The 13251-nt window shown below is 45.7% G+C and overlaps 2 protein-coding genes across 2 annotated transcripts; both read right to left on the bottom strand.

The window, feature by feature from the left end:
• Window positions 1-2969: 2969 nt before the first annotated feature.
• Window positions 2970-7740, bottom strand: LOC136952120 (protein yippee-like 2). Its single transcript, XM_067246811.1, has 5 exons — window positions 7619-7740; window positions 4793-5024; window positions 4355-4398; window positions 4063-4171; window positions 2970-3078 (listed from the first exon to the last, which is right to left on the bottom strand). The coding sequence occupies exons 2-5, from the start codon at window positions 4907-4909 to the stop codon at window positions 2989-2991; spliced, it is 360 nt and encodes a 119-aa protein (XP_067102912.1). The 5' UTR covers window positions 4910-5024; window positions 7619-7740; the 3' UTR covers window positions 2970-2988.
• A 1746-nt stretch (window positions 7741-9486) lies between these two features.
• gdpd1 (glycerophosphodiester phosphodiesterase domain containing 1) lies at window positions 9487-13020 on the bottom strand. Its single transcript, XM_067246023.1, has 11 exons — window positions 12879-13020; window positions 12476-12621; window positions 12322-12364; window positions 11878-12013; window positions 11713-11758; window positions 11427-11548; window positions 11205-11294; window positions 10962-11095; window positions 10192-10251; window positions 9953-10004; window positions 9487-9758 (listed from the first exon to the last, which is right to left on the bottom strand). The coding sequence occupies exons 2-11, from the start codon at window positions 12609-12611 to the stop codon at window positions 9630-9632; spliced, it is 948 nt and encodes a 315-aa protein (XP_067102124.1). The 5' UTR covers window positions 12612-12621; window positions 12879-13020; the 3' UTR covers window positions 9487-9629.
• Between the last annotated feature and the right edge of the window lie 231 nt (window positions 13021-13251).

Genomic DNA, 13251 nt, shown 5'->3' with positions numbered 1-13251 from the left:
CATGTTTCAACACCAGACACAAAGACAGAATGTCTCCTGTTTGTCTGATAGCTTTTGGTTGCTAGTCTGTCCCAAGCAAGTGCTGCATGGGAAGAAGCCACGTTTCGGGAGTCAAATTGGAAACCCAAATAAAAGGCATGGATCTTTACTAAGGGCACAGAAATGAGCTGGAGAGGGACACCTTTCACGTGCTGTCTGTATGAGCCCATGCAGTAGACTTGAAAAGATTCAGGGAAAGGAGGTGAAACCATAGCTGGCATTGTGTATTGTTCCAGAGGCCCACGCAGTCTGTGTAGCTTGTCCTCAAGTGAGGCCAGGAAGACAGTAGGCGCTGTGCAAAGGCAGGATGCATGTCCTCATCTCCCTCTAGGTCATCTCAGGCCTGCTGCTCCAACGAGTCGATGAGCTAATGAAGTGAACACAGTGATAACAATCGACAGACGTTCCACCTTTGATGTATTGATATGCTGTAGGACCAGCAGTGGTCCTGGTGAGTGTGATATGAATGTAGGCCTGAGCGAGTCCTGTGATGTGTGGTGCTGTCCTGGCTGTGGGGCGAGTCCTGTGATGTGTGGTGCTGTCCTGTGATGTGTGGTGCTGTCCTGGCTGTGGGTTTAGACCCAGTCCAGATAGTGCTCGACACCCACAACCCTGCACCAGCCCACTGCTCTAGGAGAGCCGGGTTGCTAGGAGACCCAGTCCAATGCAAACACAGCACCATCTGCAGCAGTGATGTGCAGCCGGATGGCAGCAACGCCTTATCAACCTGGAACGCTCCCTGGAAAAAAAGAAAGCACTCCAGAGCGTGGAAAGTGGGAGGGGCCAGCTAGAGGACAGACAAACACACACATCACAGGTGTGATATGTAGCCCCTAATCCCCCCTCGACCCCCACCCTCAAAAGAAAGAGATAAGGCCTTCGGATCATCCTTGTGTTTTAGATGGTGAAAGCAGCTGGTGGAAAACAAGCTGCCATTTTGTTTTTCCACAACAATCTACAATGGAAAGATACAGCTTAGAAACAATCAAAAGACGGCACACGATGCTCCGTCATGCCCACAGAGCTGCCGGACTGAGCACGCGTCCTGTATGGAAGAAACCCCCAAACAGCATCCAAACGTGACATTCAGTTTACTACTGAAAATAGTTCTGTACAAAACCAAATCCATTTAGATATGATGGTGATTTTAATTGAGGAATTTACAGTTATGTTGTACACATGAACATGATTAAATACAGTCAAATTTAAACACTGACAGTAAAAAAACCGTTCTTATCGTACAGCCCGCAAGGGTCACCAGAGAGAAAGCTTGGCATGAAATTCAATAATCTCCATTATTATACTACACACAGACATTACAGTGGACTATTTACACTTTGTAACACAAAGGTTGACATATATTATCCTTCTCAAAATGAATATCAGTATTTATATATTAAGATCTGTTATTTACAAAATAATTATGAAAATACGTCACAGGAAAGCCATCAATAATCATGGCTTTCATTATTTCCTAAAACCATGTTTTGCAACATTTTGCCCAAGCAAATATGAAATCTTTAGTTTGGTCGAGTCATAGAAGATGAGTGCGTTCTTTGGTGGTGCTGAGGATGTACAGCTAAGGACTTGCGGTCTGAACTACCACTCAATTACCAGAGGGAAATTTAGGTCTGAATTAAGATTACGCATGTTAGCTCAAATCTCCTACAGGACTGCACAGTTGGGTGCGGGGCTGGTTAGTGACAGAGAAACAGCCATCCCACACTGAGACAGTTTCAGATCAGGTCCTCACTTCATTTCATCTACGTAAACTTTTAAACAGTCACCTGGACCCTGACACCACCAGTAAAAATAACTCAAAAACCTGTTCCAAGTCAGAACACGTTCTCATTTAAACCTATTAACTTTATTTCCAATTCAATACTCCATTGGGATGCATTTTAAGCATCATACAAAACCAAATGGAGGATGTCAGTTTTACATTACAAGTAAGGATGGACAAAGGACAACCACATAAGCGATATCCCCACCATGAGCCCAAACTGCCTCCAGCTGTGAGAAAGTGCTTGACACGTTTGTTTAGTCAGGACTGCTGAGTTCTGACTCTGCTCAGACCTGGCCGCGACCAGCTACCATTAAGCCCCAGCCTAGGTCTACTGCTGCTGAAGTCTGGCCCAGGCCCACTGCTGCTGTCATGCTGACTTGACAGACACCTTCCCCCCCCCTCCCCAGGCAGTATGGCCCCTCCTTGCTGTCTCTCTGCCCTTTATTTCACTTTCCTTGTCTGCCCAATCTCCCCTCCCCCCATTCCCCTCTCTCTGCTCCCCTCCTGTCCCCCCCTGGCAGCGCCCCCCCCCACCCCCCCGCCTCCCGGCCTCATTCCTCACCCAGCTGGCATGAGCTGGATTTGAGTTAATCATCTTAAGCATTCTCATTCACACACACAAACAACAGAGCTCCAATCAGCTCCTTAACAAGGGCTGCTGGCCAAGGCCTGGCCTTTCTCACAACAGCAATTGAACCAGGTAGTGGGTCAACCAACCAGCCAGCCAGTCAGTCAGCCTGCCAGCAGCCTTATCACTGCTACTCAGGTCCACCTGTCAGGCTGGGATCATGGGATGTGTTAGTTGTGTGTTTTGAGTCTGTGAGGAAGTGTGTGTCTAATGGTATTTATCCCCAGTGACATCCTCCATACACACAAAACACCCAGAGAGGGAGGTCTGACACGCCCTACACCCCCCCCCCCCTCAACACCACACCCCTAGCACCACTCGCCTAATGCCGCCACCCCCCCCCCCCCCCCCCCCCCCCCGGCAGTCAGGAGGCGAGGTGGCAGATGGGTGGGGGCGGGGGTGGGGGACAGAGGTCATGGTCAACCAAAATCACACACTCATCGACGTCCTCCCTCTCTCTATTCCCACCACCAAACCACCCCTCCCCCCCCCCCCCCCCCGCAACCCTTCCCAATGTGTCACCACGGCTCGTTTGTCAGTCCCAGCCGTTGTCCTTGATCATGTGAGCCAGCTCGATGATGAACTTGCCCTCCTTATACTTCTGACTGCTCTCAAAGGCATGCTCCTGCAGTGACGGGCAGAGTGGGGAGGCAGAGAGGGAGAGGAGGGTGAGAAGGAGAAGGAGGGAGGGAGAAAGAGGGAGGTAGGGAGGAGCAGGAGGGGGGGAGGGGAGAACAAAAATCCACCGCTATGTTACTGAGAGCCAGGATAACACCTTGATCTCCACATCTAAAATCTAGCAGGAGGTTCAGTCACTGTACAGCATCCGGCTGGGTCTGGGTTGAGGCCAGGAAGAGAGCCCTGATTACATGACCCAGGCCTAGCAACGCACTGGGTCAGGCATCTGCGAAATATGCGACCATGCCATAAAAACAACTGCGCTGTGGATATTAATGGCTGCCCTCGTTCATTTCGACCTGCATGCCGTGTGTGTGTGTGTGTGTGTGTGTGTGAGTGTGTGTGAGTGTATATATCAGTCCCCTAACGTCTGTCTCAGATGGCGGCTGGTTATCCTGACAACAAACCGCTGCCACACATACCACCTTGACTAAGTACTGCACGCCCCCGCACAGATCAGACGCCATCTTACTTTTGTGATGAGAACGAGCCTGTGCTGTAGTTGATATGGTTCAAACAGTCTAATCCTCCTAGAGGCTGTGTGGGGCAGCTCAACTCCTTCTGGTCTTGGTAGAGCTACCTTCCAGGAGTCTGGCAGCTTTCAACTGAGGGAAGGTGGTCAGGGGGTTCAGTTAATATGGGAATAAGACTTCATTTAGATTCTAAGAGTTAATTGCTAGAAGTCTAGTGGAGGAATGTGAGAATGATGCCCTGCCTATAAAATAAGGATCACAGCCTTTATCCACTGGGTCGAGGTGCCATGGTAACAGGACGAGTTCATTGAGAACAATGCGCCCCAAAATAGAATTAGGGTCAAAACGAGAGACCATGGCGTTGCAATCAGAAGAGCCTTTAAGGTCTCTCTTATCTAAACACAATCTGTGTGTGGCCATTGTTTGAATCCTGGCCCGTTCCTGACAGCCATACTCACGTATTTCCACCCCAGCGTGGTCTTGCAGTTCTCACAGTAGATGTCTGCCACAGCGTGCAGGCCAGTGAGCAGCACCCTCTCCTCAGCAGGTCCACAGCCCACGTTCACCCTGGAGGAGGGGAAGACAGATTGAAAAACCACAGCACGCCAGTGGCTCTTCATGTGTGCGACGGCTCCCTGACTCGACCTGTCATTCCGACCCAGGTGTAGCTAGACTGTAATAGTGGTGTTGGCAAGAGAGAAGAGGCTAGGACTAACTCTAGCTGCGGCGTGGTGTACTGTTGATACTCACACAGAGTTGAAGAGATATGCTCTTCCTTGGCTACCCTGGAAAGACTGGAGGAGAGAGCAGAGAGGACAGGGTTAGACACCAACCCCTCCATTAAGGCCTGACAGACGGGGAGACTACAGGTGTGGGTTTACGTACATAACGCATGGAAAAAGTGATAAACCATCATCTCAATCCCCAATCCGATTTTTAGCATCCATTTAAACTGTGGAAGTAATCTCAATCCCTCATCAGATTTTCAGCATCCATGCAAACTGTGCAAGTCGGCCCGCAGAGACACAGAGGAGGAGTTGGTCAAGGCAGTTCTACAATCTCTTTGAGTGTGTCCAACCTCTGCCTGCCTGCCTGCCTGCCTGTCTGCCTGTCTGTCTGCCTGTCTGCCTGTCTGCCTGTACGACAGTACAGGTCCGGAAGTTCATCGACACGCCCTTCGGGTCGTACCTTGGAGATGAGCTCGTCGTGGTTGGCCAGGTGAGCTCTGCAGTGGATGCAGCTGTAGGTGCGGTGGCAGCTGGGCAGGTAGGCCTGGAAGGTCTTGGAGCGCGTCATCCTGACCATGGGCGGGGTCGGGGGACGGTGCAGGAAGGGGCTGCCAGCCCAGGTCGGCTCGCAGGGGAAGCACCGCAGCACGCAGGTGAGGGCCGTGGTGGGGGGCGGGGCGGGAGGCACACACCTGGAGGGGGGAGGACATGGGGATATGGGCAGACAGGGACAGGAAGGGAGTTGGTACAATCACCAAGTCATAATCACTGCTTTATTTTCATATACAGTCAAATGCACAATGTGCAGCAGTGCTTCAGACTGTGTTGTACTGTGTCACACATGGGGGTGGGTGAGAGAGAGAGAGAGAGAGAGAGAGAGAGAGAGAGAGAGAGAGAGAGAGAGAGAGAGAGAGAGGAGGATATAAATACATCTGTGAGGCATGACCCTGAGTTCTCTGATGACTGTCGTCCAACAGGGTGGTTTAGGGGCATTCAGAGACCACTGAGAAGCACACACACATACATAAACAAATGCGCACAAACACACACAGCACATACATCGATAGACCCACGCACGCGTTGACAGCTGTTGCGCTGTAATGACAAAAAAGAGTAAAAGATGTAGGCTTAGATCCAAGTGATCTCAACAGCTTTGACCACAAGTGGGCTGCCAGTTGTGTGAGGCTCAATATGCTTAGCAGCCCAGAGGTTCTGAGCTGGTCAATTCTTTCACATGCTGGACAACAAGCATGTCTCCTAGGCCTAATGCATTGACAGTCGACCACACTCAATAATGGACCATTCATCTCTGTCTTCTAGGCATGAAGCCATTAATATAGGCAAAAGCATATCACTGCACTAAGTTACAACATTGATGCATAATGGCACAAATAAAAGCATCATCTCTAGAATTAGCCTAGCCTGTGAGGTTTGAATCCTATGCAACATGCCCAGTGCTGAGTAGCCTACATGGTGCTTGAAGAACAGTAGATCGATATATAGCTTCCATGCTGGTGTAACAACAATTGTGTGGAATTAAGCGAGTACAGGATGGCCAAAGAGTAAAATAAGATAACTAGAAAATCACCTGTTGTATTTCAACTTGTGTTTCACATGCTACTACCACAGTGACAGGCTGGTGATGTTTTCAAACGACTCTTCAAACAACTCCAAACAGAAGAATTATTTTAAAAGAGCAAAAATTGTCTGTGTTCCCAGCTTGATACACTGACACAACACACAGACAGGAACTCCAGTCTCCCTCTTTGTACACATTTTCCTTCATTGTCTGAGACACAACAAATATTCCTGTAGCTAAATATAGGACACAAGAACATATCACAGGATGGTAGCATATTGTAATTGATCTGCCAACAGGCCATTTCAAATCCAACTTGATTTGAATAGCACAACAAGACAGAGTAAACTGCAGGCTGAGCTTGAACCATGGCCTGTCGATCACATTCTCCTGCCATGCAGGACTACATGCCCCAAAACGTTATCAGCCAAAGGGTCTGCTATCACACAACAACAACCACCGTTACATAACCGCTGCTGCTGAAGCTGCAACCATGGAGATGAGGGATAGTCGTGGCAACCGAAAGAGGGAGTGTGTCCTTGTGGTAACCATGTCCTTTCTAACATGCTGCCCAAAGATCCACCCGGAGGCTTTGTTTATGGAGAATGCTGTCCTTAAGTGTTTTTCAGGGAGGAGGAGGAGGAGGAGGAGGGGGGGGGGTCCATTACATCACTAACTGACAACACCAGGCACGTCACAAGCCCACTCGTCATACCTTGTTTGAGACATTGTCTCAGAGTAGGGTTCTCCAGACCTGTTTGCATGTGGCTTGCTCTGGCCTCTCGCAAACCATGCTTTTGATTGGTCCACTACAATTTTTGAAACACAAATCAACTGTCCCTATAGGGCTTTAATGTTCACTACTTACTGAACTGGATTTGGCTTACAAAATATAATTGACAGCTTTATGGAATACAACAGATTAACTAAAACCCACTGCCTAAATAATGTACACGTGACGCTTGACATTTAAACAGAATGCATAACAATAGTGTTGTTGAAAGTGACTCTCCCTGATATCCACCACCACTTGTCAACACTAGCATGACTGTATGACTGCACATGCATGTTAGTGGTATGTAAGTGAGACATGTTTGGATTGGGCGTGTGTGTAACAGCACACATGAATTAGGTCACAAACAGAAGTAGGCACCCTCTCTGGGCCAGATGTTCAGACACTACAGAACACAGATGGTGGGGTTGCCACTAACCCAAACACACACAAACACACAAAGAAACCAGACCTTATAATACTTATACTGTGGGATTTTGGGAATTATTTGAATGCAGATGATCAAAGCAAAAAGTACCACGATTGTAATAATGATATGATGTAACGGTGCCTCAGCACTGTCTACACGGTCATATGATTCAGTATTGATTTCAGATCCAACAGATTAGACATTGACGCACGCAGAACCGTGATGGTCCCCTGGTTCTATGCTGCATATGGCGCAGAATCACGCCACGCTTTAGGAAGGGTGTCTAATAACAAACCTGCTCTGCAGCAGACCTCGCCATCACATTCCCAAAACAATAACAACCAGTCAGTAGCCTCTGTTTAAAAGCACCTGGAGTGTAGAGACATTAAACCGACAAAATAATGTAGTTTATAACAGATCCTTGCAAGGCAGCGGTTACATGAGTTGTTTGACAAGAAATTAAAACAATTAAGTTGACAAGAAATTTCAGAGATATCAGTTTTACCTTTGAAAAAAAGAAAAATACGTTCACCAGGAAGAAAAGTAGCTTTTTCCTCGTAAGAACGCCAATTCTAAATCCTACGATGCATTTTCCTCAAGAAGAATTGTCTACTGCGCCCTGGCAAGTCGTGCAGACGTAATGTTTTGAAGTGCTTTACCCAAACAGGTTTGATGAAAGGGCTCTGAATCACACTGTACTTCTACTGGACAAATTGACAGCTGTGTCCACCAACCATCAAAGCGCTAAGGCATAGCAACACCACGCCATTGGTTGTAATTAGACATGGTCATCAAACAAGCAAACGCACAGTAGGTGCCTGGAAATTTATGAAAGGACATCTTGCATGAATCATTTCATTTGGAGAAATGTTTTGTTGTAATCAGTTGAATGAACTGCAGATGGCTGATACCTATGACATCTTAACACAAACTGTAAACTGTATCTGCTTAAAATTCACTCACCATCCTACACATATTTAGAATGTAGCCTTAAGCATCATTGTTATAATGTTAGGTGTTTTCCTAACCAGTCGATCCAAAATGTATATTTTACGAACGAAGTGCGCCATTTACAACTCGGCACATGTCATGTCTCACACACAAGCTCTGCCTCACTGAACGTGGTCAACAGCGCCATCTCGTATCACCTGCATTCATTATGAAGACGTGACTTTCCCGCCACAGAGAGACGTTCAATACTTTTGCTACATATATAAAACACGGTTGAAAGAATGACGTGGTGGCTTTCTCTCGTAACACTACAGCATTTTATTGGTGGAAATCAAAGAGAGCACAAACTGAATTCCAATGTGGCAAATATTCAGTGAAATACCAAGGCAAAGTCCGAATGTTAACTTACAAATGAATTACACCTGCGAAAAGCTATACAACCACCAGAAAAGTACAATGTCCACAATCTATTGAATCACAATTTTCTGTTTACAAAAGCAAAAACTTGCACTCCTCATACATAAATACAAAAATAATTCAGTGTTTAAACATAACATTTAGTCATTTAATAGGTGATGTTCTGTCATTGCAAATTTATCAGTTGGCAACTTGGCAACCAATCAATCATACATCAATTAGAGGAATGACACCCTCTGCTGTGATAGACTCTTTTGGTCCTATCCAGATAAGTGCTACACATTGTCAGGAAAAGTAATTATAGTTACAGAACAATACAATGTATCACACTTCAGGAGACCAGTATTTGGTACTCTTCTACCTCAAACATATCACTTTGAAGGCCTATTACAGAGCAAGGATTTAAACATGTCTGATCATTCTAAACAAATGTTCCTGTAGATAATGGTAGCTGCTTGCACCTGTAACTTGAATATTAGAATGTGTCCCTCTGTTTCTTTAGAATAGTCTTTTACAATCAATTGTTAGGAGCGGTGTTTCATTCTTATGTGCCATAACAAACTGGGATGCAGTCTATTCTCATAATTAATAAAAATACCCACACTTCAAGAATTTAATTTATAATGCAACACAATTAAATTTAAATCCTGTATTTATGTAAATTAATGTAATATAGGTTCATTAAATGATTGACTCCACCTCTTCTACAGTATCTCTGTGGGTTCATAACCCAGATTAAGATCAATGGTTAAACTGGACCCTGTCGAAGGAAGCCAATAACAAATGGAAGATATTGATTGTTTCATCACTTGTCCATAATGTCCTGTTTGTGTGATTTACAGTAATACTGCACTAAAGTTGGCCATTACAATATCCAACAACACATTACTTTGGTCAGTCACTACGAGTCAATCATTAGCAGAGCTAAAAGCTAGTGTCTGAAGGTGCTTCAGATGTGCTCTGTCTATACTGGCCCAATTCAGGTAGAGGATGCCCCAAGATAATGTGATCTGAATGTACACATCACCTAAAATACCAGGCTGGAGATCATGCAGTACTGGAGCAGCTGGGCTGCCCTGGCAGGAGAGTCTCTGTTTAGGGTGGAGTGGATGGATAGGAGGAGGATAGGCCTACTGGAGTTTGGCAGGTCACTTAGAAATAGCATTTTCGTCCATGAAGTCTTTCAGCTTCGTGGGGAAGTCGGTCATTACCCCTGTGGCACCCAAGTCAAATGCCCTCTTGAAGTCCTCCTCGTCATTCAACACCCACACATACACCTGCAAGTACAGCCACTGGTTACAAAGCAGGGAAACAACAGAGGAGACACACAGGTGCACCAGGGCTGGCACCAGGGCTGGCACCAGGGCTGGCACCAGGGCTGGCACCAGGGCTGGCACCAGGGCTGGCACCAGGGCTGGCACCAGGGCTGGCACCAGGGCTGGCACCAAGGCTGGCACCAGGGGGGCCCCACCTGTATTCCTCTTGCTGTTAGGTGGTCAAACAGAGCTTTCCTCATCAGCAAGCTGCAAGGGGAAAAAACTGGAATCAAATAATTGACACCGACTACCAATGCGCTTGAAAAAAAAACGTGAATATAACATTGTATAACAGTAGCTATACTTGTAAATATGCAACATATGCACAGCAATAACTTAGCAATGAAGTGGATGTTTGAAAGTGTTGGAGAGCGTGGGAGGGATGCCTACGTACGTATCAGCCAGCCAGATAATGACACGCTTGCTCCTTGAAAGTCTGTCACTGTCCTTCAGTCTGGGAAACAGAAAAAACAAACTGAACATCTGGACGTTGAGTTATTACAAAGGTTAATACATTTTAATCACAAGACCTCTAAATCTTGTTGAATACCTAATTATTCAAACACTGCATATATGACATGAGAAGGTAGCCTAATTATATATATTTATAAATTATAATGATAATGAATCTGCCGGATGCATAATATTCTGCTTTGTGAACTGGTTCCTAACAAGAACTCTGTCCTGGTGAACTATTGTGCATATTCTTTAAGGCAGTTATGTCCAGAAATTACTTTTCAAACAACAGCCTGTTCAAAATCACAAAGCTGAAAAAAGCACTGAGCCGACAGACAGAGGGAGACAATGAGATACCAGTATTTCTGTCAGGTGTTGTAAAATAGCACATTACTACAAAAGTTATGGATCTAATGATGGGCTCTGATTATTAGTTCAAAAAAACAAACAGATTTTGATTATCCATCAAATGAATAGAAAGGAAAATATTGTTAAATTGTAGGTAGATAGTATCTAAAATCAACATTTACAGTGTGGTTTAATAAAAAAAACTGTCTCTGCTCTCCACTTCACTTTTAAAGGACACCTCAAACGCGTGACAGTAGCCTGCTGCTTAGCTCTGGGCAGTATGCTGCTTCAACTCCATACATGCAGACACGCATGGAGGTGTGTGTGTGTGTGTGTTTATTTATGTAATCACATCCATACTTGGTGATGATGGAAGGCATAGGGATCTCCAGAAACTGCTCCTTGAGGGGAACGAAGGGCAGGAGGCCCGCGTAGAAGAGGCCAAGGAGCATAAACACTCTAGGCAGGCTGAACAGCACTGGAATACGGGGGTTCTACACCACAGTGGCATGACACATGACAAAATATATTAAGGAGCCAAACTACAAAGGAAGGTATTGCTATTGTTCAAATGAATGATTCTTTCTGATCGCCTTTGTTTACCTCTTTATAACACTTCCTCACTATCTGGTTCCTGGCATTGCCCCATACGGTCAGATGCTCCCGGTTATACTGAACAACCAGCTCTGACACCTGCAGCGACAACACACACATTTTCATTAAGAATGGTTCAAACATTTATCTTTTATCCTGACATGACAGATAGCCATAACGGCCGCCTGACACCGACTGCTATTCAAGGCTGTAGATAAAGAGCCTCCACACCTTCCTGATCAGCGTGTCATTGTTGACCTTGATGTCGATGTTGACAGGGGTGTTGGGAAAGGCCTCAAACACATCTCTGAGGAGGGGGATGCGCTTGTCATTTCCTCCCTCACAGAAACACTCTGCATAGACGGGGGGGGGGGGGGGGGGGGGGTCAAGGATGCAGGCCCGCAAGACCATCACAAACAGTTTAATCATGAGCACACGGATCCCGACTACTGACAATCATTAGTGTGAAATTGTGTGGAAGTATGAACTTCTACATCAATACTGTACTGATACACACCCTTTTGGAAAGTTACACCAAGCTGGCCCAGATAAGGAGGAAGCTCCTGCAACACATGGATTCAGAGTGATTTTGACAAATAACAGAAGCTGAGTATATTGGAATTGTCCACACAAGGGGGTGGACAGGGTTGCAGGGGGAAACTGTCAATCTGGACATACTCACGGCAAACGTCACATCTGAGATGCAGGCGTTTCTGCCTGTGGACCTCCTCAGGTCAGCGTCGTGCAACACCACCACCTGGTCATCCCTGGTCAGGTGGCAGTCCAGCTCCAGCATGTCTGTTCCAACATCTACAGCACTGCACATCATAGTAACACTACATCACTGCACATAATAGAAACACTACAGCGTTGCACATAATAGAAACACTACAGCACTGCACATAATAGAAACACTACAGCACTGCACTAATAGAAACACATCCATCCATGCATTGTACAGAGAACATGTAGTCCTACTCTACATAGTGAACAATACGTTGTTTAAAGGTCCATGGCAACATTACAGACATGTTTACAATGATCCACAGTAAAATAACCACATTTGAGTAGATGATGACGTTTTTAAAAACTGTGAAAAACATCCAGGAGGACAGGCTGGACTCACTGCTTGAAAGCTGCCATGGTGTTCTCTAAGTTTTCGCCAGCCCCTGCAATCCCAGACATTACAACAGGGTCAGTCTAACGTGAATAAGATGTCTGTGCACATTTTTGTTTTTCACAAAATAATTTTAGGTGTCATCTAGTCTCTCTCTACTCGCCTCCACGGTGTGATATGTGTCTACTTAGGAACGGCTGCCTTTTCCTCAGGTGCAGAAGGGATGGACATTTGAGCAGCAACACAGAGGTGACCACATATCCAGTGACCGTAGACACAAGGTAAACTGCAGCAGACATCTCTGTTGTCCTACAGTATGCCAGGATTAACAGGACAGCAACTAAAAATCATACACTTTACTCTAGTGCTAGCACTATATTACTACAGTAGTATTTCCAGATATTCTAGACAAGGCATTTTTTTAAACAACCCCTTTCAGTACTGTACTACTGTAGACTAGCTAGAGCTAGTACTGGCGTACACATTAGTATGACTAGCTAGCTTACCTAAGTAAACATAAGCGTAGCAAGCCAAGTATATGAGCCTGGACAAAGACATTAACAAACCGTTCAAAAAAGGTTGTCTTTCCGATGGTAAGCTCAATCCAGTTCAAGTGTTCAATCCAGTGATCGTCAGTGTTTTTGACATTACCGACTGTCAAAGAAGCTCAGTATTTACAGCAGTCACGAAACATCGCGCATGCGCAATACAGGCTACAGAGGAGAGTCAGTGGCATCCAAATATTGAGTCTTGGAACCTTGTCATTTTTGCCATTTAGCGTTTGCTTATTAAACTGCGTCGCTTATGAAATATTTACTTTAATCTAACACATCATACAAGAGGTTCAATCGAGATGGGTTCAGTGTTAAAACCCAAGCGATCAATCCAGGATTGTGACGTGTTAAATGATAGCTTGAACAATGTCCAGTTTGAAATCAG

This window comes from Osmerus mordax, chromosome 11, assembly GCF_038355195.1.
Source record: "Osmerus mordax isolate fOsmMor3 chromosome 11, fOsmMor3.pri, whole genome shotgun sequence".
NCBI classification, from domain to species: domain Eukaryota; kingdom Metazoa; phylum Chordata; class Actinopteri; order Osmeriformes; family Osmeridae; genus Osmerus; species Osmerus mordax.
This window is presented reverse-complemented; position numbering and strand designations above follow the sequence as displayed.